At 38.6% G+C, this 27,781-nt stretch overlaps 1 protein-coding gene across 1 annotated transcript; it reads left to right on the forward strand.

The window, feature by feature from the left end:
• The first annotated feature begins 24,635 nt into the window (after positions 1-24,635).
• PAL1 (PHE ammonia lyase 1) lies at positions 24,636-27,564 on the forward strand. Its single transcript, XM_068483990.2, has 2 exons — positions 24,636-25,260; positions 25,678-27,564. Exons 1-2 carry the CDS (start codon positions 24,848-24,850, stop codon positions 27,425-27,427), a joined length of 2,163 nt encoding a protein of 720 aa, XP_068340091.2. The 5' UTR covers positions 24,636-24,847; the 3' UTR covers positions 27,428-27,564.
• The last annotated feature ends 217 nt before the right edge of the window (positions 27,565-27,781 follow it).

Genomic DNA, 27,781 nt, shown 5'->3' on the forward strand with positions numbered 1-27,781 from the left:
CTAAAATTTTAGGCCAGAAGAGTTGGAGCAGAAAAACTGTTTCTAGACTAGAAACTAAATTTTCCGGGCTAAAAAATTTAACTTTTAGCCCAACGGTTAATCTTACCATGATTTTAAAATCACAATAATATTTGAAGGATTTATCTTAATATTCTTTCTATTCAACGGCCTAAAACTTTGTCCATTCAATGACTTTGATTACATGGACCCATAGTGCGATATTGGATCCAAACAATTCTATATGCAAGAAAATTTAACTTGTAAGATTTATACACACATTGTGATTAATTGTACCACATGTAATGTGAATGAAATGGAGTGAACCAGTCCTTTCTCTCTCTCTAAGCCAGTAATCCTCTAAGGCGTCGAAGTTAAACTCGGTCATCTTTCACAGTCGGTGCATCCACAATAATGCCCTTTTTGACTTGTCACGAGTCGTGGCAGTCCCTCTGACTTGATGAATATAAAATTATACACAGCGAAATTGGACAGATTATCCGGACGCTGTGGTACTGTCTCAACAACCTTGCCCACCATATACACCATGGCAATATCATGGCACTTACCGGTTTGAAATATTTTGTCCACAATTATTTCTTCAAATAAGTAAAAAAAGAAAAGAAAAAGGAGAGTCCTTTATCTTTTTAGTTAGAGGACTTAGGCCAATTTGGTATTGTCGTTTAAAAAAAAAAAAAAAAAGTTTATGTTATGTTGTAAAAATAAAGTTATTAAGTATTTGATAATTTTTTATTACAAACTTTTATACTTTGAATGTTCGATAAACTTTTATATAAAATATTGTAAATATGTTAAATGACAAAAAATGATATAAATTTTAATGTGATATAATAATTGTTAAAGAAAATAATATAGGAGCAAAAACTGTAATTTTGTAAAATATGTGGGGGCATACTTGTCATTTAAAAAATTCATTAAATGAATACTGATTACACTAATAGACTTGCTTCTACTTTTCTACTATCATTTCATTTGACAGCAGTTTTTTTTTTTTTTTTTTTTTTAAGATTTGTTTTACCAAACACATTTAATGTTTTAGATTTTTAATAATTTTTATTTTTTTAAAAGTACCATAATTCCAAATCAGCCCTTAAAAGTTTTAATTAACTAGACCAAATTAATAAAAAAAACTTTTCTTCTTAAAAATTTTGAGAAGTTATAAACAATCATTTGAATAGTTAATACATGCCATAAGCCTTGTTTCTTTTCTTTTTTTTTTCTTTTTTTTCAGCGACATGTTAGAAAGTGCATGCATGCAAAACGGTCAAATTTTTTGGTTGTCCTTAATTGCTTGTGAATACTAGAATAGTAGAATGGACAGTAAACCCAAGGGGTTTGGTTTAGTGAAAAACGAGCAAACGCTTCAAACTTTCAATTCAAGATGTAATTTTTTGGGCCACTGGTTTTGCTTTGGCATATTGTCTATTCTGAGTCCAAAGGTACAATGTTGTCTCATGTGGCAATGGAATTTCAAGACAAATAAAACTAATATGTCATAAATATGTGGTGGAAGACGTCGTATAATAAAGAAAATAGGTCATTGATCATATTTAAATTAAATTAAATTAAATTAAGGAATCCTCAAACCTAATTCAATATAATTTGTTAATCGCAAGAAGTACAGAGTCAAATGGGAATTTCAGTAGTTAACAAACATATAAGCAGCCATGCATACCAGAAGGAATTAAGAAGACCAAGTCATGGTCATTACCAAATGTGACTCTTTTGAGCCTTTTTCTTTTTTGGTTGCTTTTGACCTCCATACTTAATATATACATGAATCCGGCACCCATTGCTGCGAAGTTGGTTTAGCGCCCACTAAAGACTCAGAAGTCTTGAATGATATGTAAAGAAACTTTACGTGTATTTGTAGTCGATTGAAAAAGTTAAAGACAACTTGATTGAGCAAAACAATAAAATTGTCAAAAAAAACTTGGAAATTTTGTATGGAAGTTCAAAAGATGTGGTTCGAGTTATCTCTCCTTCTTTACAAAAAGAACCCTTAATTATTTGCTGAAATTTTGACCCCAGAATGCAGATTTTCAGTCAGTTCATTGCACATGATTAATATTATGTTTTTAAAATGATAAAGAAAGCAATTGATGTGGTTTCCATTGTTCTTCAAATTGCCACTCATTATATGCAAATTGTGACTGAAAAGACAGAAGCGAATTAATAGCAGATTGTCCACAATTTAGTAGACAAAAACATACACATGTGAGCTTGTTAGGACTCGACCAATCGTCCTAAAATGACCGAATGATTCCTCTGGTGCGCTGGTACAACCATATGGGCAGAACCCACAAAAGCATTGTTTTGTTGGAGATATGCTGTGTATTTTGAATACTTGTGATGTTTACGTGTTATAATATATTAAGAAATAATTGATACGTCTCAATTTTAGTGTACATATAAAGTAAATAAGATAATACATGCAACCTCATAGAAGGAATGAACAGATCTCACCCTTTACAATTCTTCACGATATAAATTACATAATCAAAACAGTGCAGTTTCTAATCTTTGTTTAAAAATCAGTCCTAAAATTTTTTAACCATTTCATTTAGTTATCTAACCCAAATGTATCAAATAAATAGACGGTTCATCATGAATATGGTACTTGGTGCTCACACTACATTTGGATGCATAAACAATCTCCAATTCGAATGGTTTTTTGTAGGGATGATATTCAAATAAAGTTTAATAAATGGACGGTTTCAATCATGACATTTGGGGTGAATTACTAATTTAGTCCCTGAATTATCACCGAAGTGAAATTTAGGTCCCTAAACAAATTTTTTAGAAAAATTAGTCTTTGAATTATAAAAATTTGCCAATTACATCTCTAATATTTGATTCGAAGCTACTATATCAATTTTCTGTCAATTTAGGTTACATTACTTGCGTATGATACACATTGGATAGTAGATTGGTAACTTTTCATAAAGGAATAGTGTATGGACTTAACTTTGTAGGGTAAATTAGACACTAGATTTGCAACCTATATGAATTGTTAAGGGCTTATAGGCGAGAAAATGACGGTATTATACTCTAAAGTGTGCCAAGTGACTTAAGTTGACGAAAAATTAGATAAAATATCTTTGAAAATAATAGTAGGGATAAAATTAGCAAATTTTAATGAATTTAGAAACTTATTTTACCCAAAAAATAATAATTCAAAGCCCTAATTTTCACTGAGGTGATAGTTCAGGGACTAAATTAGCACTTCACCCTAACATTTATACAGTAAAGATATGTTAAAAGTGAGATATGTGCATTCCTCCACGGAGGATGCAAGTATTATCCAAATAAATGTATGTAGTGATTTTTATATAATACTATCACTTGGTGTTTCATATACACTGAAATATCAGTCGTGTTATTGCTTGTCACAATATATATATATATATATATATATATATTGTTGTAGGCCTAATTTCCTGAACTGTATTTATGAATAGAGAGGGAGAGGGCCAGCGGCTTGAGAGAGAAGAGAGATGTATGTAATTCTGAGGTGTCTGTTGTATCACCCCATTGTGCCTTTATTTGTAGTAGTAGGATAGGTTAAATCCTAACCCTAATAGGATTACAACTCTAATAGGATATTAACTACTAAAGGGAATATTCAAAAATATTCCTAGATACACTAGGATTTACACAATCACATTCTCAATCTAACAGGACTGCAACACTCCCCCTTGAGTGTGTAAATACTCAAACAAAACATCGCATTAGATCTTTAGCAGATGAGGTAGAATAGTTGATGAAATCATCGGCACAACGGGTGAATGCGAGTCTCAAATTTAAAAGAAAGTATGTATGGGTGGTAAAACTCACAAAACATCGTTATGGTAAAACCCAAGGTAGGTAAAAACCAATAGACTAAGGAGAAAAGTGAGAAGTATGCATAATATATAAAACAAACGTCAAACTGGATGAAAGTAGTGAACTCAACAGAGTATGATCATCCCAGGATGGGTGCCTCATCAAAACCTCGTTAGGTAGCAAAAACCCTAGTGGGAAAAATGCTCCTAATCGTAGGAAAAATAGTACATTAAAATCAAGTGAGTATGCTTCAGGATACTCCCCATGAGTTAGACATAACTTTCAAATAAGAGAACTACAAGCAATTCAACTCAGATAATTTACGCACACCGATTCCTTGGATGAGCTTCTAAAAAGTAGACTTGGGCAATGACTTGGTAAAAATATCGGACAGGTTGTTCTGGGAATGGATTTGCTTGACTTCAATGTTCTAATGCTGATGTTGTTGGTGAGAATAAAAGAACTTCGACACTATGTGTTTGGTGTTGTCTTCCTTGATGTATCTCTTCTTTAACTGCCCGATACATGTTGTATTGTCTTCAAAGATTGTCGTAGGAAGGTCAATGGTACGTAGATTATACGGACACAAACTAAACCCTATTTGTGACAATTGTAGTAATGATGTAAGTAGGGATCGTTCTAACCGGGGATTAACTAGGGGTGCTAAACACTTGATTCAAATAAATAAAACTAATTTTTAAAACACTTAACTTACTTAACAAGAACTCAAAACAAGTACACAAGACTTCAAATACTTGAAAACACAAAAATAAAACAAATACGAATGATTAAGACTTAATAAAAGATGGGGGGGGATTGTGTTTGGACGAGATTAAATTAAATGGACAAATTGTAATTAAAGGCAAAACGTAAATATGAATGTGATGAAAATATGGATGATGGAATAGCCAAGGGGTTCTTCTCCACACATGTTACACTTGAATACAAGATTGATTCTCAGTTGGTCTTTCGATAAATTATGAAACTCAACACTCCGGGTTAATTAGGTCCGCTTAAATTAACCGTCAAGTTCTCCTTAAGTTAATGAATTGGATGGGTTAGCGCAACGCAATTCACCACATTCTCCAAAAGTCCTTTACGTGAAAAGCACAATAAAGATACAATCAAAGATCATTAAGCATTATGAAAACTATAAGTGTTGACGAGGCATTCGTTACTATGATGAGCATGAAACTCGTGCCAAGAATTCATTTAACGCGATTGTTTATAAGCAACCTCCACTACTTGTGAATATAAGTTCATAACGATTAGGTGAAATTCACTTATATTCTAGCGTCATATTCATGCATGAAAATTAAGCGCGCATTCTTAATAAACATTCATAAATAAGTTATCAATCAAACGGTTAAACAAATTGAATCCACAACTTATGAAATTCCAACGAAAGTTAATCAATTCATATTGCAAATATAAACATAGTTTCGAATCACCCCCTAGCTAAAGGGGGTTTAGTTCCTCATAACTTTGAAATCAAAGAAACCCCTAAACATTCCAACAACTCAAACTTGAATTGTATGAACGTTTAGGCACTCTTCTCTTCCATTCTCATACGTACGAAACAAAGAGAATTAAATTTAAACTTTGAAATCAAAGAAACCCCTAAACATTCCAACAACTCAAACTTGAATTGTATGAACGTTTAGGCACTCTTCTCTTCCTCGTTGTTGTAGCACAAGGTCTAAGGTGAGCTTTGGGGATTATGTGAAGTGTTTTGGAGGGATGGGAAGTGGTTGGATAGTGGCTGCAATGGAGGAGAAAAACTGCACAGAAATGGAAGGGGATTTGCGGCACAAGGGTTGTGTTTGTGTTGTGAATGGAAATGAGATGTGTTTAGGTAATGGGAATGCAAGGGTATTTATAGGAGGAATAGAGGTGTATATGGCTGTTTGTTTAGGATGCAAGTGGCTAATTAATGATGGAAAAACAGCTAGGAAAACATGTGAAAGCTGGAATTTCAAAGGGGGAGCCACGGCATGGATGTTGTTTGTGTGAATGATGGTAGATTGTGTGGATGAATGATTAGGGTCTTGTAAGGGTGGAAATGCATGTGGAGTGCATGGTTGTGTTGGTTGAATTAAAGAATGGGAATGCAATCTGAAATGCATGTGAATTATGTTGGAGAGAAAGGGAAGTCACGGCAAAGGCTAGTGTTTGAATGTGTGAAGTGTGTGTGAATGCATGTGAGTGTGAATGGTGGTAGCTAGGGTGAATTATGATGAATGCATGTGAAGATGCTAATAAATAATGCATGTAGGGTTAGGAAATAAAATCATAACTTAAAGGGGAATGATTAAAGGGTGCATGAGTGAATGATTGAATGTGCATGTGGGTGAATGTGAAGGGAATGCATGTGTTGATGAATGGGTTATGGATTTACACGGCTAAGAATGGCTGTTTTGATTGTGATGATGAATGCATGTTGAATTGGTGATGAATGTGCATGGCAAATAATGGATTTGGCTGCAATGGTGTGTAATTGGGCTAGGTTTTAAGTGCATGAAATGGACCCAAATTGCTCCCCCTTGCATGGCAAGGAATGGTGTTTGTGTTAAGCCCATGGCAAGGTGAATGTAATTGGGTTAGGGCCATTGTTTTGTGTCCTCAAGTGCATACAAGGCCTTCAATTTCATCCAACACTTGGGCTCCAAGCATAAACTATCCATCCTTAGCCCAATAGTGCTCCAAAAAGCCCCAAAACGCTCCACAATGCATCATTTCGTCAAACACGTCCTATTATCCTGAAAACACACAAAAGAAGCATAAAGGACTAAAATAACTAAAGAAACATAACGTAAATGTACGAGAACAAGCCATTTAAGTCGCATGAATATGCTCCTATCAAATACCCCCACACTTAGCTTTTGCTAGTCCTCGAGCAAAACAAAACAAAAGAAACCAAAAACAAAACAAAACGAACAAAACACAACCTACACCTTCCAACAATTGTCTCAAGGATTTCCAATGCACATGACAAGTTAAAAATCATTAGTCCCATAGATTTTAGTCATCTTCACACTTAAATACATTCTTCATCATAGTCACCACATATTATTTCACAATTAAGCATTTAAAACCATGTTTTGAATGTAGTAACATGCCTTAGAGAATTTGCTCAAATCCTTACAAGATATGCACTCATTTTTCACACAGATTTTCTGACTACACACCCTACACTAGCTATATGTGAGAAGATTGATGTAAATATGAATTCTAACACTCACATATGTTATATCAAAGAAAGCATTTTCTGGATTTACGACAATGACATGAATATGATCTCATGAATGGAATGCTACTACTTAGAATGAGAACCAGTGATTCCATAAGCTCATATCAATTCCAAACTCCACATATTGAATACATAACATCAAGATAGAAGTTGAGGGTTGTAACGGGGCTAAGGGTAATGGTTTAACAAAGAAAAGGTAAAGTGAAACAAAGGTAATAGGAAGCGAAGTAATGAAATTGACACTTAAACTCACTTTTAATGGCAGAAATCAACTTTTAAACACAAGGGAAGATTCATGCAACAACTAGGGTCAAATTCACTCTTTTGGACCCTAGTTTCAATAACCAATGCTTGTGAGATCATTCTCACTTATTTTTCAACTCTTTTTTTTTTCTTTCTTTTCAACAATTTTTTTCTTTATTTCATTCTTTGGCCGTGCCCTATTATCTTCCCCCACACTTATTTTCTGCAGTATATTGATCAAAAGGAGTTCATTCTAAGTCATGCTTCACTATCCTTTAAGAACAAGGGGTTAACAAAGAAAATAAGCTTGAAAAGGCTCAAAAGGGGTAATCCTACAATACATGTGAAAAGGGATAGGCTTTTTGGCTTTGGCTTGACTAACAACTTCATCTCATTGTATGTTATGCAATCAATATCATGCTTTGAATGAAATGGATATAAGTTCTAGCATTTAGTTCTATCATGATACAATTGCATTCTAAGTAGTAACCAAGCAAGGAATAATGAGATCATGCAACAACTTTAGAAAACAAAGAATCACAGAAAATAACTCTCCAAAGAAAGTAATGGCTCGAATCTCACAGGGATGTAGCATTTGTTTGAGTTCCTTCCTTCAAGCATGTTACAAAAACGAATTTTTCTTTTATGATTGCATGTGAAGTCATACATTATAACCATAACCAAGCATATACCAAGAGTAAATCAAACTTTTCTCTATGTTAATAACTCTTTTTAACCGTCATGCAATTACAAACCAAATCCTTATCATTGTGTTGGAAGGTACCCTAAGACACAAACACACAAAAACGACTCAAAACACTCTTTTTAGGCTTTTTAAAACATGTTTTTCAAATTTTTATGTGATTTTCGGAGTTATAAAAACAAAACATACTAAAACACTCTAAAACAACTTAAAAACACCTTAAAACAGCAATGAACAACATTTGAAGTAATGGGTGATAAAATCCCACGAATTTGCATTAAATATACTTAGTTACCCCCCCCCCCCCACACTTAAATCAAACATTGTCCTCAATGTTTTAAGCATAGATTCACACAAAACATAAGTAAACACACAAACAACAACTAAACATACTAAACATGGCAGAATGTAATTAACAAAGAGAAGAGTTTAGGGACGCAAATCTGGTTATGGAGTGTAAATTCCCTCTTCTCCTTGGTGATTGCATTGAGGCATTGATCTTGGTGATTCCACAGGCATACTCTTGAGCTGGGCTGCATGATTCTTTTGGTCTCCTCCACTTGTTGATTTTCCTTTGTGCTACTGGGCTGAAGGATTCTTTTGGTCTTCCCCGAAGGTCTGAGCTTACCCCTTTGGTCTGTTTCTTTGTTCAATCTTTCCAATTCGTAATGAAAAGGGTTGGAGGATAACTCAGCCTATGTTTGTCTCCACATGCTTCAATGTATCATTTTCACTTGCCTTACTCGCTCCCCTTTGCAGAAGTGGTCCCTTCTCCGGAAGTGTATCAACCGTTGAAGATGACTACTCGAGAGCAACGCTAGGTAAGCAATCAGGAATAGATTCCACGCAGTTGGCTCCAGAACGGAAGACTGACTCCAAGTGCCGGCTGATTGCTTCTTTTACTTTGCCATGCGAGTAAGAACAAGGACAAAGAAAAAGACAGGGAAAGAGCATAATATGAGATACTTTTGCTTTTGACCTTGATGATATGAGATACCTTTGCTTTTGAAGAAGCGGTGAATGAATCAGAACATGTATTTGTTGTGCTGTTTCCTCCTGGGTCATCTGTACTCCAGACATCTGGTATCATCTTTGGGGAAGAAGAAAGAATTGAGTATTTCGAAAGGCTTTGCTGGGAGTGCGCCCTCAGAGGTGAGGGAGAGTTGGGCATTTTCTTCAGGTTTACCCTGCCATAAAAGACGAAGGTCGACATATATAGAGATAATAGCAAGTGGTGGTACTTTTTACCTTTGTCGACAAACGTTTTGATCCCGCAACTCCGGCTTTTTGAAATAGTGGCGCCTCTTCGATCTTTGAATACGCCTCTTCGATTTCTGAGCAGGCGCCCCTTCGATTTCTGAACGACGCCCCTTTGCTTTCTGAACGACACGTGGTAGTGCAGATGCGGCTCCTTTTGACAAAGCTACACGCGTCTTCTGAAAAGCAGAGAAAGCGTCGCCGAACTTTGCGCTTGTCGGCTAAAGATGTGTAGTTGCGATGATGGCGTCCACGTGTTTTCAGCTTTGTCAGAAATCTTTTGACAAAGTTGAACGCGTTTTCTGAAAAGCCGAGGGAGCGTCGCCTAACTTACGCCGGAAAATCCGGCTCTTTGAATCGGTGGACGCGTCATCTTGGCTTTTTATAGAGCTATCGATCACCGCCAACATACACACTCTGAAGATCTCCCATTCTTGAAAATCGTCTCCGGCCCTTCGAAATTTAACTCCATCCACCCCTTCTCTTTGAACACTTTTGAAAGAAAATGGCAAACTCATCGAACCTTAGCTTAGATTTGAGTCTCAGCAGCGATCCGGTTGCGCCCCGTCAAGGTAATGTATGGCGCCCTTCTTTTTTATCTTCTAACGGTCCTCTTTCAGGTGAAGACTCTGTGATGCAGGACGCCACAACAGCTACAATAGTAGCTAGGAACCTCCTCACACCAAAAGATAGTAGGTTGCTGTCAGGACGGTCCGATGAGTTGGCCGTTCAAGAGTCCCTCGCACTTAGTGTTCGGTGTGCGAGCTCTGTGTCCAACATGGGCCAACGCCTGCTTGCTCGGTCCCGCCAAGTGGAATCGTTGATGGCAGAGGTGGAAAGTCTTAAGCAGGAAATCAAACAGCTTAAGTACGAGAATAGAAGTTTGCATGTGCTTGCAAATAACTATTCGTCGGGCATGAAGAGAAAGCTTGATGAGCTGCAAGAATCTGAGGGTCGAATTCACAGTGACCGTCAAAGGCTTGCGTCTTATCTCCAGAGGCACCTTTTTCCTGGGTCATCCAGCGTTTGGCCAAGTATTGAGGCCTGGAATGCTCTAGCTCCGTTGCCTTCCGCTCCGATGTCTTCCGCTTCTATGCCTTCTGCTTCTATGCCTCCTGCTTCTATGCCTTCTGCTTCGACGCCTCGTAATGGGGCTTCACGTAAACATCCTCTGTGAAGGCTCCATTTTTCTGCCATGTTTTTTTTTTTTTTTTTTTTTTTTTTTTGAGTAATCAAATCGGAGATCAATTGACAGCTTTATTTTATTCAGTGTATTGGGTTGCCTCCCAAGTAGCGCTTTCTTTTACGTCTTGCAGCCGGACGAAACCTTCATTTCTCACTTAGAGCCCTCGGCATGCAATGGGATCTCCTCCATAACATGATCCTTCATTTCTATGCCATTTGTAATGACCTTTTCAAGTGCATCGCCATGTAATTGATCAATGTGTGCCTGCGCCAAAGAATCAAGAATATCAATAGAGAAACATGAGTGATCATCATTAGGAAATTTCATAGTTTCAGAAATATTAAAATCAATCATTTCCCCATCGAATTCCATTGTTAAAGTGCCTTTAAACACGTCTATCTTAGTTCGGGCCGTCTTCATGAATGGCCTCCCAAGAAGAATCGGCAAGGATGGAGCATGGGTGGTTTCCTCCATATCAAGGACATAGAAATCCGCCGGGAAGATCAAATTATTCACCTGCACTAAGACATCTTCCAATACGCCCTTTGGATAGGCATTAGATCTATCGGCCAACTGAATAATCACACCATCATTTTTCAATTCACCAAGGTTCATTGAGGCATAAATAGAGTATGACATGACGTTAATTGGAGCTCCTAAGTCTAACATAGCATGTTCGAACTTAGTTTGACCAATAATACAAGGGATTGTAAAGCTACCTGGATCTTTGCACTTTGGTGGTAACTTTCTTTGTAAAATAGCGGAAACGTTCTCACTTACCCTTACCACCTCCTTGTTTGAAATCCTTTTCCTCGTTGTGCAAAGCTCTTTTAAGAACTTGGCATACTTAGGGACTTGCTTGATTGCATCAAGGAGCGGAATGTTGACTTGAACTTTCCTAAAGGTTTCCAGAATGTCCTTTTCACTCTTCTCCTTCTTTGATTGCCTAAACCTGCTAGGAAAGGGCACGTTTAGTGGAATAGAACTTGACAAAGTCGAATTTGGACTTACCTTAGGCGTGTTGGACGGTTTTGGCACAATAGGGGGCTGCGGCAAAGTTTCTTTCACCCTTGCCGTGGCCTTCTTTGCTTGTTCCTCCTCTTCTTGTAGTAACATGTCCTCTTCTTGACTTGTTTTGGACGGCCTTGAGGTGGTTCCGACCTCCTTACTACTTCTCAACATGATTGCATTGGCAGATTCGAACCCTCCCTTTGGATTGACAATTGTTGAGCTAGGGAGCTTGCCCTGTTCTCGGAATTGTCCTACAAACTCCGCAATTTGCCCAATTTGTTTCTCCAAGTGATCCACCCTTTTGTCTTGGTTTTGCATGGCTTTGGTTTGATTCTCTTGCCCCTGAGACAAATTGGTAAGTAACTTAAGAAGTGTTTCATTGTCCAACGACCTTGATTGTTTTGGGCAGGTTCTGCTTGGTTTGGATTGGGGCCGAATGGCTTGGTGTAGAACCCCGGGGGTTGTTGTCTAAAACCTCCTTGTTGGTGAGGTTGTTGAGGCTCCCTCCACTTGAAGTTTGGATGGTCTCTCCAACCCGGATTGTATGTATTAGAATATGGATCATTCCTTGGTTGATTTTGGCTTGGAAATCCAATGGCGTTTGCACTCTCCCACCCACCATTCTCAATCAATTGAGGGCACTTTTCTGAATGATGACCTTGAATAGAACATACGCCACATACAATTGGACTTTGGATCTTCATTCCTTCGGCCATCTGAGACACAAGAGAAGTAAGATTACTACTTGAGTTTGAAGGTCGGATTGAGAACTTACCTCATTCACTTGTTGCCGTGGGGGGTCCCTTTGCCCAAGTCCTTCATATTGTTGTGCATTTAGAGCACGGTTTGCAATTAGGGTCTTGGCTGCCATAGGTGTTTTGTCCACCAATGCACCTCCCGCCGAAGCATCGAGCATTTGCCTTTCAATGGGAAGAAGGCCCTCATAGAAGTATTGAAGGAGAAGCTCCTCCTTCATTTGATGTTGAGGACATGATGCAACAAGGGCTTTAAAACGCTCGTAGTATGTCGGAAAAGATTCTCCTTGACTTTGTTGGATTCTGCTAATTTTCTTCCTCAAGAGAATGACTTTTGAAGTAGGGAAGAACTTCTCCAAGAAGGCTCTCTTCATGCTCTCCCAAGAAGTAACGGTCCCGGGTGCCAATTCATAAAGCCAATCCTTAGCCTTTTCCACAAGAGAGAATGGAAAAGCCTTCATCATCAGAATGTTCCCATCGACATTGATGGGTGTCATGCTCGAACAAACAACCTCGAACTCCTTGAGATGCTTGTTGGGATCTTCCATGGAAAGCCCATGGTACTTCGGAATGTGGTGCAACAAGCTTGACTTCAATTCGAATTCATCGGTCTTGTCTTGGGCAGCCGCGGGGTATTGAATGCAAAGAGGGGCTGCATTGGCCAAACCTGAGGCAGAAAGCTCTTTAATGGTTCGATTATCCACGGCCATGGTTGGTACTTCCTCTTTAACCCAATCCGTGGCTTCCTCTTCTACTTCAGGTTTGGGACTAGGAGGATTAGACTCTTGCAATTTCTTGTTCCTTCTCAAAGTCCTCTCGAAATCACCGTCAAAGTTGGAGATTTGCTCACGAACAGGTTGTGAGCTACGGGTCATAAACTAGTACCTACACACAAAAGTAAACAAGGTAAGTAACCAACTTAATAGACTTGGCACAAGTAAGAAAACAAGTTGCCACACACGGCACAAAAACACATACACACGGTGCAAAAAAAAATTAAAACAAAATAGAAACTAAACTAAACAATTTAAACAAGACTCAAGACAAGGGATTAGCAACTTTGCCAATCCCCGGCAACGGCGCCAAAATTTGGTACGTAGATTATACGCACACAAACTAAACCCTATTTGTGACAATTGTAGTAATGATGTAAGTAGGGATCGTTCTAACCGGGGATTAACTAGGGGTGCTAAACACTTGATTCAAATAAATAAAACTAATTTTTAAAACACTTAACTTACTTAACAAGAACTCAAAACAAGTACACAAGACTTCAAATACTTGAAAACACAAAAATAAAACAAATACGAATGATTAAGACTTAATAAAAGATGGGGGGGGATTGTGTTTGGACGAGATTAAATTAAATGGACAAATTGTAATTAAAGGCAAAACGTAAATATGAATGTGATGAAAATATGGATGATGGAATAGCCAAGGGGTTCTTCTCCACACATGTTACACTTGAATACAAGATTGATTCTCAGTTGGTCTTTCGATAAATTATGAAACTCAACACTCCGGGTTAATTAGGTCCGCTTAAATTAACCGTCAAGTTCTCCTTAAGTTAATGAATTGGATGGGTTAGCGCAACGCAATTCACCACATTCTCCAAAAGTCCTTTACGTGAAAAGCACAATAAAGATACAATCAAAGATCATTAAGCATTATGAAAACTATAAGTGTTGACGAGGCATTCGTTACTATGATGAGCATGAAACTCGTGCCAAGAATTCATTTAACGCGATTGTTTATAAGCAACCTCCACTACTTGTGAATATAAGTTCATAACGATTAGGTGAAATTCACTTATATTCTAGCGTCATATTCATGCATGAAAATTAAGCGCGCATTCTTAATAAACATTCATAAATAAGTTATCAATCAAACGGTTAAACAAATTGAATCCACAACTTATGAAATTCCAACGAAAGTTAATCAATTCATATTGCAAATATAAACATAGTTTCGAATCACCCCCTAGCTAAAGGGGGTTTAGTTCCTCATAACTTTGAAATCAAAGAAACCCCTAAACATTCCAACAACTCAAACTTGAATTGTATGAACGTTTAGGCACTCTTCTCTTCCATTCTCATACGTACGAAACAAAGAGAATTAAATTTAAACTTTGAAATCAAAGAAACCCCTAAACATTCCAACAACTCAAACTTGAATTGTATGAACGTTTAGGCACTCTTCTCTTCCTCGTTGTTGTAGCACAAGGTCTAAGGTGAGCTTTGGGGATTCTGTGAAGTGTTTTGGAGGGATGGGAAGTGGTTGGATAGTGGCTGCAATGGAGGAGAAAAACTGCACAGAAATGGAAGGGGATTTGCGGCACAAGGGTTGTGTTTGTGTTGTGAATGGAAATGAGATGTGTTTAGGTAATGGGAATGCAAGGGTATTTATAGGAGGAATAGAGGTGTATATGGCTGTTTGTTTAGGATGCAAGTGGCTAATTAATGATGGAAAAACAGCTAGGAAAACATGTGAAAGCTGGAATTTCAAAGGGGGAGCCACGGCATGGATGTTGTTTGTGTGAATGCTGGTAGATTGTGTGGATGAATGATTAGGGTCTTGTAAGGGTGGAAATGCATGTGGAGTGCATGGTTGTGTTGGTTGAATTAAAGAATGGGAATGCAATCTGAAATGCATGTGAATTATGTTGGAGAGAAAGGGAAGTCACGGCAAAGGCTAGTGTTTGAATGTGTGAAGTGTGTGTGAATGCATGTGAGTGTGAATGGTGGTAGCTAGGGTGAATTATGATGAATGCATGTGAAGATGCTAATAAATAATGCATGTAGGGTTAGGAAATAAAATCATAACTTAAAGGGGAATGATTAAAGGGTGCATGAGTGAATGATTGAATGTGCATGTGGGTGAATGTGAAGGGAATGCATGTGTTGATGAATGGGTTATGGATTTACACGGCTAAGAATGGCTGTTTTGATTGTGATGATGAATGCATGTTGAATTGGTGATGAATGTGCATGGCAAAGAATGGATTTGGCTGCAATGGTGTGTAATTGGGCTAGGTTTTAAGTGCATGAAATGGACCCAAATTGCTCCCCCTTGCATGGCAAGGAATGGTGTTTGTGTTAAGCCCATGGCAAGGTGAATGTAATTGGGTTAGGGCCATTGTTTTGTGTCCTCAAGTGCATACAAGGCCTTCAATTTCATCCAACACTTGGGCTCCAAGCATAAGTTATCCATCCTTAGCCCAATAGTGCTCCAAAAAGCCCCAAAATGCTCCACAATGCATCCTTTCGTCAAACACGTCCTATTATCCTGAAAACACACAAAAGAAGCATAAAGGACTAAAATAACTAAAGAAACATAACGTAAATGTACGAGAACAAGCCATTTAAGTCGTATGAATATGCTCCTATCAGTCAATGACAGAGGTACGACCACCAGTGCTTCGAATATGTTCTATGACTGTTTTCAACCAAAAGCACTCACGCGATGCTTCATGCAGGGCGAGAATCTTAGCATGGTTTGAAGAAGTTGCAACTAGCGTTTGCTTAGTAGAACTCTAATATATAATGATGTCACCAACGGTAGAGACATAGCTCGTTTGAGAACATGCCCTATGTGGGTCAGACAGATATCCAGCATCTATGTAACCAACAAGGCGAGAATTTACCCAAGAACCGAGGGGGGCGATGACTCCTCTCAAGGATTCGTTGGTGTAGAACAAGCCCAAATCCGTCATACCCTTGAGGTAGCAGAAAATGTCTTTAACGCCATTCCAGTGTTTGTATGTAGGCACATTGTTGTATCTAGCCAAAATATTAACATCAAAGGAAATGTCAGGTCTAATGCATTAAGCCAAGTACAATGAAGCCCCAATTGCACTTAGGTATGGAACTTCAGGATCCAAAATCTCATCCTCATCCTCCTTGGGACGGAAAGGATCTCATTTAGCATCTAGAGTTCGAACGACCATATGCATACTTGAAGGCTTCGTTTTATCCTCATTAAAACGTCGCAACACCTTTTGGGTGTAGTTCGATTGATGTACTAGGATTCCATCCAAACAATGCTCAATCTCCAGGCTAAGACAATATCGAGTTTTCCCACGATCTTTTATCTCAAATTCTGATTTCAAGTGAACGACAATTTCCTTAAGCTCTACGGGAGTTTCGATGAGGTTCATGTCGTCGACATAAACTGCAATGATTGAAAATCCAGAATGTGACTTCGTAATGTACACATATGGGCATAATTTGTTGTTCACATAAGCCTAATTCACTCAGACGGTTACACTGCATCCGCCCGGCTTGTTTCAATCCGTAGAGTGATCTCCTCAATCTAATAAAGAGAGTGTTTCGTGGTCTAAAACTATTTGAACCAGTCAATAAGCTGCATATTCCTCATAATGATACGCGGTTACCACGTCCATAAGCTGCTTATTTAGTTTTTCGAAAACTACCAAACTGATAAGGTAGCGGAACGTTATGACGTCCATTATAGGGGAATACGTCTCCTTATAATCAATATCAGGGTGCTAAGAGAATTCTTGCACTATGAGGCATGCTTTGTATTGCACTATTTCAATCTTCTCAATACGCTTCCTCACGAAAACCCACTTGTAGCCCATGGGCTTCACATATGGTGGAGTATGGGCTATAGGTCGAAACACCTTATGTTTCGCAAGCGAATTAAGTTCGATCGGGATTCCTTGTTTCTAATTTGGCCAACCTATTCTACGTCAACATTCATCAACGGAACGTGGTTTAATGTCATCGCTAAACATGATGTCAGTAGCTACTGTGTACGTAAATGCATCGTCGATGATCATCTCATTCCGATTCCAAACCTCATCCAATACTGTGTAGTGGACTGAAATCTCGCGATTCTCAGGAGGTCGGGTTATCTCATCTAAGACATCATCGTAATCTAGAATAACCTCATGTGTTGGAACAGATGAGTGAGTGATGGCCAGATTCAGACTAGGGTCACTAGTTTGTGCCGTTTTCCTCTTCCGGGATTGTGAATCCTTTAAACCAAGGGGTCTACCACGTTTCAAGGTTTGCCACGCTTCGGGGACTGTTTGGCCTTCCCAAGCGGTATTACGGCATACTTGGGGTACGTCTATCCTTGCAGGTGTATTTGCAGCAGGTATATGTAATCTTGTCACGTAGCTAGATCAGTAAAAGCATCTGGCATACTTTGAGCAGTGCTCTGAAGATCTATAATTTGTCACACCTCAGTTTCAGACTAGGCAGTGTAGGGATCTAAATAAGACATAGTGAAAGCATACCACAACAATTCGCGACGATCTCCGGGAACGTTAACATGCTTATTTCCCGATGACGATGAGAAGACTATCTCATCAAAGTGACAATCCGTAAAACGTGCAGTAAAGAGATCTCCTATCAAGGGCTCTAAGTAGCGAATAATTGATGACGAAGCATAACCGACATAGATTCCCATTTTTCTCTGATGACCCATTTTGGTATGTAGTGGCGGCGCTATTGGCACATAAACTGCACATCCAAACATAGGCTCGTATCCAGTAACCAACTGTAACAGTGAATGAGATTGGGTAGCGGTGAGCCTTAGGCGGACCAACATAGCTGTGTGCAATATTGCATAACCCTAGTCAAATACCGGCAGTTTGGTTCATATAACCAAAGTCCAAGCTATCAATTGAAGGTGCTTTATGAAGGCTTCTACCTGACCGTTTTGGGTGTAAACATGAGGTACATGATGTTCGACTTCAATAATCGTCAAAAGTCTATGACGTAAACTCTCCAATGTTATCCAGTCGAATTGACTTGATTAAATAATCAGGGTGGTGAGCCCTAAGCTCAATAAGTTGTGCTAGGAGTTTCGCAAATGCAGCGTTGCGTGTGGATAGTAAGCAAACAAGTAACCAATGTGTCGATGCATTAACCAACACCATAAAGTATCTAAATGGTTCGTATGTTGGTTTGATAGGTTCACAAATATCCCCTTGAATCCTCTGAAGAAACCTAGGAAGGTTGTGAATGATCTTTGTAATTGAGGGTTGAGTATTCAACTTCACCAAAGAACAAGCTCTGCATGGCGGGAATCCAAGTGGGGAGCTAAATGATGCCCATGTGATGATTTGAGGATATGGCGCATCATGTCACATCCGAGATGTCCCATACGGTCATGCCAAAGCAGCGAAGTGCCCTGGAACTCGGGCACAGGGCCGACCACATGGTGGCCTTTTATGCCCAAATGGTTATGATGTACAACCTACTCGGGAGATGTTTCCAACTTCTCACGAATATGCTTCTGGCCATACTAGTAAGATGTGATACAAAGAACTTCAGAATAGTTCTCTTCAATGGTTTTAGTATGATATGGATTATCTCGAATATCTCTAAAACTCAGCAACATTCTTTCGGAATGTGGAGACTAGAGGGCCTCTTTAATGGTTATGGCAATACCATTAGACAACATTATACGGGCCTTTCCATATCCTTCAATTAGGTTGGATGAGCCTGAGAGGGTTGTCAGAGGTGCTTTTTTAGGTACGAAGTTAGTAAAATAGTGTCGATCACACAATATGGTGTGCGTGGTAGTACTATCAGCCAGACAACTAACTTCCCCACTAGACATACCTAGAAATAAATTGATTCAATTGGTCACATGCATAAATATAATTCCATTCATTCAATTAATCAATTTGAAAAATAATATCCATAAAATAATTATCAATAATTCAAAACAAACCAAAACCAAACAAATTATTCCAAATACTTAGAAAAATTGTCCAAAAATTAAACCAGAAACCTAAAAATTAGGGGGTTCTAGCCACTCCTAGTGGGGTCGGCCACTAGGGGTAAAAACACCCTAAAAACATGTCTAGAAGAATAAAACTTATTCGTCTATAGGAGCTGAAGCCTCCTGAAAATCTAGTATCTCCATAAATGTAGTAGCATCTTCAGGATGTTCCATATGGGTAAAGTTAGACTCACGACGGGAATGATACTTGGCAATGACCTCGGGGGTAGCTCTGCATTGAACGGTAGCTTTTCCCTTGTTCTTGAAGTTTGGGTCCTTAAGGGCAAGAGGTTGGCGTTTATGGGTAAAATTTCCTCCTTTGGGTGGGACTTGGCTTTGTTGACCTTGGGCCCGTGGTTGGGCTTGCCGCTCATTACGACGGCCATGACGATTTTTTCGTAGTTTGTGGCTGCTAGAATTGGTCTCATGCGCTTCAAGCGTGGCATTTGAACCAGTGACTCAAGCTTGATGATTTTTCATCAAAAGCTGGTTCTGCTTTTTAGCGAGAAGTAAAACAGAGATCAAATCCGAAAATTTCCTGAACTTCTGTGCCCTACATTATTGATGCAAGACAATATTGGTGGCATGGAAGGTCGAATACGTTTTCTTAAGGAAATCTGCTTTTATTAAGTCCACTTTACAAAACTTAAGCAGTGATCGGATTCTGCAAACTTCAAAGTTGTATTCATTCACAGACTTAAAGTCTTGGAAACGTAAGTGCTGCTAGTCGTGCCTTCCTTCAGGCAAATAAATGTCTTTATAGTGATCGAAATGGTTGGCCAGAGCAAGCCAGAGGGTGTGTGGGTCATCCTCAACAAGGTACTTGGTCTGCGGTGCATCATGGATGTGTCTTCAAAAGAAGATCATTACAGTAGCTTTCTAAGCTTCATTAACGGGTTTGTCGTCGATAGGTGCCACGAAGGTGGCTCTAATACCTTTTGCAGTAATATGGAGCTTCACGTCTAGAACCTACTTCAGGTAGTTTCTTCCAGAGACTTCCAGAGCGGTGAAATTGAGCTTGTTCAAGTTCGACATGTCCTTAAAACGGAGGGTACAACAAAACGTGGTTAGTCATATGGTAATCCATAGACATACATTGTAGAACATTTGGGTTTTATAGACATGTATTGGTTTAATTTAAGCATGAAAGCTACAGGTTTCATGTGGTAAGTTTTGAATGAAAACTTCGGGTTTCAAATGCACTAAATATGAAATTACATGTTCAATTTAGTTTTATGAATGATTAGTTCATAAATGAAAGGTTCTTGCAAGAACACATAATGCAATATGTTGATTGAAGTGTAGTGGATTTGAGTTGCTTCGGGAACTCAAGTGTGAGAGCTTCGAGACTACAAAAGGATGTCAATGGTTCAAAGTATAAAAATAAATTATTGAATCGTTAATGTCCAAAAAGTGATCTTCAAGTCAATAATTTTGGATTAATTATCAGATTAATGGACTGCAGGTCACTTTTAATTAATTCAATAGATCGGGACCAAATGGGGTCAATCGTGGAAGCAAAATAATGACAAAACGGGTCATATTAGCTTCGGTTGGTGATAAACCAATTGATAATTAAATTAGTGTAAACCAAAGTACCCCAAAAAAAAAAAAAAAAAAAATACTTAGGCATGATTTATAACGCGTGGATGCCAAAAATTGGCATTGGGTCGAAAAATAATGTGGCCCAGCCAAAAATGGGCTAGCTGCGATGTGGGGATGGGCTTTGTAGCACGGCTACATGCCATTAGGCCACGATGAGGATTGCAGGCCTCGAGTTGTGTGATATGGGAAGCCCAACAGTAGGTGTTGCTGGTTTGGGCCTAAAATTAAGGCATAGGGTAAACCCAGCCCAAGGCTGACTTGCGGGTTAGTGCAAGGAAGCCCAACTGAGGATGAGTTTCAAGTTTTTGGGTTGGGGTAGGTTAAGCCCAATAGCAAAAGCTACAAGCTTGCTGCAGGCGAGCCTATAGCACGAGACAAAGCCCAACAGCATAAGGTTACTAGCAGGTTGGGCTGGGGACACGTAGACAAGTCCAAGAAGAGCTGCAGGCTTTCTCAGTTTTGGCTGGGGTCTTCAGGCATGTGTAACCCTACTAGGCCGAATGTCAGCAAAGCCCAAATAGCTGCTGCCATGGTCTAGACGTCGCAACGACGTCGTCCTGGTGGCCTGGTCGATGCGGTTAGGCTACAGGCTAGCATAGTGGTGCCAACAGCTATGTGGCAGAGAGCCGCCGGCCGCATTAAATTCCTAGAAATTTTTTTTTTTTCGATATCTCTAGGGTTTGGAAAACCCTAAATGAACGTGTTAATAACATATTATAGGCCTATTAGACTGAACTATTCCAAGGGAATAAAGAGAGGGAGGTCGGCGGCAATAAGAGAGAGAAGAGAGAGATTTAATTGTGAGGTGTGTGTTGTATCACCCCATTGTGCCTTTATTTATAGTAGTGGGATATGTTAAATCCTTACCCTTTTAGGATGACAACTCTAATAGGATATTAACTACTAAAAGGAATATTGCAAGATATCCTTAGATACACTAGGATTTACACAATCACATTCCTATTCTAAATATGACTGCAACAATATACATACATACATACATATGGTAAAATCTCTTTATAATAATACTCTATATAGTCATAACAAATTTTAGTCCCAATTTGGGCATTTATATTTATGAATAAACACCAAACTATAATAACTTTTACTAAAAATAACTAAGTCAAAAGTAAATTTTGCAACTATACCTCTATTAAGCAATAAACTCTTTAAAATAATAAAAATTGGTTTAGTCTCAATATTATTACTATAATATATATATATATATATATATTTTTTTTAACGAACAATATTATCTACACTAAGGGGAAGAGGTAGGCTAAGCCTCATAATGAGCTAGCAATAATGTGATTCAAGTTTGCTTTTGGCGAGAATCGAGCCTAAGACCTCTCACTTATAAGTGAGAGAGAAATACCACTAAATCGTAGTACCAAGGAGCTACTATAATATTTTTAAAGCACTTGAAGTTCTCATCTAGATATAATGTCTATTCTGGTTATAGTTTTTTCCACCAAAATGTATTTTCTTTTCTTTTTGGGCCTTATGGTCATTGTCAAAATAAAAAAATAAAAAATAAAAAAAAGTTACAAACTTTTAAGAGCCTAAACTAAGGGTATTCATTTTCACTAATAAGGAAGAAGTTTTAGGTTCAATTCTCGCCAAATACGAGTTTGAATCACATTATTGCTAACCTATTGTGAGGCTAAGGAATGGACGAAATTGAAGACTTAAAGATGTTAGGATTCCTAATCAATGAAGGATTCCTAATCAAAGAAGGTTTCCTATTTGAAGAAGGAATCCTTCTTTGATTAGGAATCCTTCTTTGATTGGGAGTCCTAACATCTTTAAGTCTTCAATTTCGTCCATTCCTTTTGCTTACATTCCAAGCCCAATTTTGCTCCAAAAGGCTCCAAAATGCACTTTATTGCTTCATAAAACCTATCAACCTACAAACACACGAAAATAGCTCAAAATACTAAAATAACTATGAACTAACAATATAAATGTAAGAAAAAAAGCTAACTAAGTCGCCTAAATATGCTCCTATCACCACCCTCTCTATTAATATAAATAATATCGTTTTTTCATTAAAATAAAAATAAATAAATAAATAAAATAAAAAAAGAAACTAAGGGTGGTTGAGAGAACAAGATAATGGTAAAAATAGAAAGCAAGTTTGCATGCTGTTCAGTTTGGTAAAAGAATTTTTCCTTAAGTGTTTCTAATGATAATGAATTTACCTTTTCTTCTACTGTTGTGTCTATATATTTAAGTTTGGGCCAAAGTAGTTAGGCTACTAAACATAAAAGAACTAGGCTTTGCTTTAATAAATGACTCTTTTTATAACAACTGGTTTCTTGCCACATGTCTACGAGTGTGACAATTGATTTTTTTATTTATTATTTTATGTTTCAAGATATTATTGTTTTTCATTAAAATATATTTTGAAAACTTATGAGCGTTTACATTTTTTTTTTTTCACATTTTCACACTTGTAAATTCATTATTATGAATTTTTTAATGTGCTTTGGAATTTTGTAGAAAAAAAATCAAATTATATTAAAAATTCATAATTAGCAATCAAAGTTGACCACCTTTGACTGTTGACCGGCCTTGATCTTTGACCGTTGACCAATGAAACGGATTTAACTTTGCATAAGTGAGATTAAATCCTATGACTATTAATGTAAGGTTTTCTTAGTAATTAAAAATTATCAAACTAACATTGTTTTTAACATGTTGAAACCTGTTACCTGGGGGTAAACATTAACGAGTGACCCGATAACGACCAATTTAAAGTGTTGACCTGAAAACCATTATTTTCATGTTGTTTTGTGCCATTTAATAGGTTGTGGAAGAAATTTTCAGGTCAAGTGTCGAGAGTCGCACGTGGTGCTATTTTTTAAGAATTTTTTTTTATATGTTTCTAGAACGCAAGGTGATATACCACATGTTATAATATAAGTGGTTGATATGTCCACTTTTGTGTATATTATTTAATATATCTCTATTTATATTATGATTATGCAATATACTACTTTGTGATTTGAGTACACCGAAAAATGATGAAATGATGGAGTTTTGGAGAATTTCCAATTGGAGTAGGACAAGTATAGGGTTTCTCTACATGGCATTGAGAGAACTCGGCATAAGGCTTCCGTGACGTGCAAACTTCAATTTACAAGGGTGTTTTTGTTATACTTTTTTTCCAATGATATTTCCTTTGATTCTTAATATGACTATGTGTAACTAATTCCTTTAACCAGAGCGAGGCCACGAATACGTAGTTCTTATCAATTTGCTTATGAAATTATGCAGACACGCTTTGAATTATTAATCATTGCATTTAAACTAACTGATTGTCATAATGCTTAGCTACCATTAGGATAATCTTACATGTTTATATTTGATCTGAATATCACAGATGGATTGCATATTAAAAATACAATCTCGCTTGAACTTCAGGATAATTTGTATTAGAAAAACCTAACCTTCAAAGCATAGGATTATTAATGACAACGACTAAACCCTAGTTCCATTTATAGTTGATTTTTCTTAAAACTATTTTATTTTCTTTGTTGCCGTGCCATGGTTTCTCACTTTTACATTGTTTTCTCCTATTCTTTATCTTCTAATTTGACAATCTCAAATCCTTTTCTCAAATATGTTTAAATAGTTAATTAAGAGTTAGCTTTAAATACGAATTATTATTTCATCTCTATGAAAAACGATATTGCTTCAACTTTTATATTACAACTATCTTATACTTTTGCAAGTATTTTTTGTGTAATTTAAACCTTATTTGTGCAGTTGGAAAAATCCTAGCATATTTTCCTTTTCACACATTCACAACAATCCCCACCAACCACTTTCCTATGGTGCGTCGTTTCCTCCTACCCAAAAACTCAAAGCAACCAACAAGCTTACGGTCGTCCAATAGTCCACCTCAATAGCCACGTTGCAAGAGCCTCTCCACCGTTGGATCATCCCACCATCGCACGGCCATATTGAATTTTCAACCAACCCGCGTGTGGCTTTCTCCACCCTTAATGCTCACCAACCAAGCCTCTTCCCATACATGACTCGTTTCAACCCCCCCTCCTCTCCTTCCACTTACCCCCTCCTCTATTTAAACTCCTCCCTCCCTCCACTCCTCAAAAACCAACACTCCACCACCACATTTGGATCCCCTCTTCGCTTTCTTCAAACACTTTCCTCACTTCTAGTTCCCTCGGTTTTTAAGGTTTTCGAGTTTTCAGTTTTTCGTAATTAACATGGAGGCGGAAACCATCACGCAAAATGGGAAAAACGGCCACCACCAGAACGGTGCTGTGGAGTCCCCGCTTTGCATTAAAAAGGACCCGTTGAACTGGGGTCTAGCGGCGGATTCACTAAAAGGGAGCCACTTGGATGAAGTGAAGCGTATGGTGGCGGAGTACAGAAAGCCGGTGGTGAAGCTCGGCGGAGAGAGCCTCACCATTTCCCAAGTTGCAGCCATAGCCACTCATGACACCGGGGTCAAGGTTGAGCTCTCTGAGTCGGCCAGGGCGGGGGTCAAGGCCAGCAGTGATTGGGTCATGGACAGCATGGGCAAAGGGACTGACAGCTATGGTGTCACCACCGGGTTTGGTGCAACCTCCCACCGGAGAACAAAGCAAGGCGCTGCCCTTCAGAAGGAGCTTATTAGGTAAGCTAAACTTTACCGAACATCCATTTACAGTTCCTAATACATGTCGATATTTTATTAATATATATATACTAGCATACGGTCACACACAAAGTTAATTGAGCAAATCATTTTGGACTAATCATATTGGACCAATTACTGTAGTTAATTAGTGTGCATATATCAAAATCTTAACTTTACACAGATACGTGCTGTTATAGTTCACTTAAAAATATTTTTTTTAAAATTAATTAAGCTAATCATTTTGGACAAATTAACCAATTACGGTAGTTAATTTGAAGCTACCAAATTGCTACTTTTAGCTGCTTATATCTATAAATTCTTGTTGGAGTTGGACATTTTTTTTCTGAACCCTTAATAATTTTGGATTATTGTCAAATTATGGCTTCTAATTATGCTTTAATTTTCTTGATTCAGATTCTTGAACGCTGGTGTGTTTGGAAGTGCTACAGAATCAGGCCACACACTACCACATCAAGCAACTAGAGCAGCCATGTTGGTCAGAATCAACACACTCCTCCAAGGCTACTCTGGCATAAGATTCGAAATCTTGGAAGCCATCACCAAGTTCTTGAACAACAACGTCACTCCATGCTTGCCCCTACGGGGCACGATCACCGCCTCCGGTGATCTTGTCCCGCTGTCCTACATTGCCGGTTTACTCACCGGCAGGCCAAACTCCAAAGCTGTCGGACCAAACGGTCAGACCCTCAATGCCTCTGAAGCTTTTGAGCTAGTAGGGATCAATTCTGGGTTTTTCGAGTTGCAGCCTAAAGAAGGGTTAGCTCTTGTGAATGGCACTGCTGTTGGTTCTGGCTTGGCGTCCACGGTTCTTTTCGAGACCAACATTTTGGCGTTGCTTGCAGAGATTTTGTCAGCGATTTTCGCTGAAGTGATGCAGGGGAAGCCGGAGTTTACTGATCACTTGACGCACAAGTTGAAGCACCACCCTGGACAGATTGAGGCAGCTGCAATTATGGAACATATTTTGGATGGCAGCTCTTATGTGAAAGCTGCTAAGAAGTTGCATGAGCAGGATCCCCTGCAGAAGCCAAAGCAGGATCGCTACGCTCTCCGAACATCACCTCAGTGGCTAGGACCTCAAATTGAAGTGATTCGTTACTCCACCAAATCCATTGAGAGGGAAATCAACTCAGTTAATGACAACCCTTTGATCGATGTTTCGAGGAACAAGGCCTTGCACGGAGGCAACTTCCAGGGGACACCAATTGGAGTTTCCATGGACAACACTCGCTTGGCGATTGCCTCCATTGGGAAGCTCATGTTTGCGCAATTTTCCGAGCTTGTCAATGACTTTTACAACAATGGTTTGCCTTCAAATCTGTCCGGAGGCAGGAATCCTAGCTTGGATTACGGTTTCAAGGGGGCTGAAATCGCCATGGCATCTTATTGTTCCGAGCTGCAGTTTCTCGCAAATCCGGTTACTAACCATGTCCAGAGTGCTGAGCAGCACAACCAAGATGTTAACTCTTTGGGGTTGATCTCTTCAAGAAAGACAGCTGAGGCGGTTGATATCTTGAAGCTCATGTCTTCTACATTTTTGGTTGCGCTTTGTCAGTCCGTCGATTTGAGGCATTTGGAGGAGAACTTGAGGAACACTGTAAAGAACACGGTGAGCCAAGTCGCCAAGAGGACTTTAACAACTGGGGTAAATGGGGAGCTTCACCCCTCAAGATTCTGCGAGAAGGATCTGCTCAAAGTTGTCGATAGGGAGTATGTTTTCGCCTACATTGATGACCCCTGCAGCGCCACTTATCCATTGATGCAAAAACTGAGGCAAGTGCTTGTTGAGCATGCTTTGACAAATGGCGAGAGTGAGAAGAATGCAAGCACTTCGATCTTCCAAAAGATTGGAGCTTTCGAGGAAGAGCTGAAAACGCTTTTGCCTAAAGAGGTGGAGAGTGCAAGGAGTGCAATTGAGAGCGGAAATGCTGCAGTTCCAAACAGGATTGCGGAATGCAGGTCCTATCCCTTGTACAAATTTGTGAGGGAGGAGTTGGGAGGAGAGTACCTGACCGGGGAGAAGGTCAGGTCACCGGGCGAGGAGTGTGACAGGGTGTTCCAAGCTATCTGCCAGGGAAAGATTATCGACCCGATTCTAGGTTGCCTCGAGGGTTGGAACGGCGCACCTCTTCCTATCTGTTAGAATTTTCGTTACGGCTTGAGTGCTGCATTCCATTCCATTCAACTTCATCTGTGTCCATAAGTTCGATTGCATTGCTGGTTAATTAGCCTCTGGGGCTATACCTATTTTACCTAATAAATAAAATTTACAATTTGAAATCTCTATTTTCTTTGTGATTACTTGTTGCAATCTGTGTTGATATCAAATTTGCTTTTGGGAATTTGAGTTCACTGAGAAATTTGGAAGAAAAGTTGTTAAAAATCATATCAGACCTTATATGTCAATAGTCATTTGATGAGAGAGATAGAGAGAAAAGGATATGCGACGCATATCAATCATGAGAGTTTTTCTTGTATGATCGTACCCGACAACCAT

Source organism: Pyrus communis, chromosome 12 (assembly GCF_041283825.1).
Source record: "Pyrus communis isolate YQ-2024b chromosome 12, ASM4128382v1, whole genome shotgun sequence".
Taxonomy (NCBI): Eukaryota; Viridiplantae; Streptophyta; class Magnoliopsida; order Rosales; family Rosaceae; genus Pyrus; species Pyrus communis.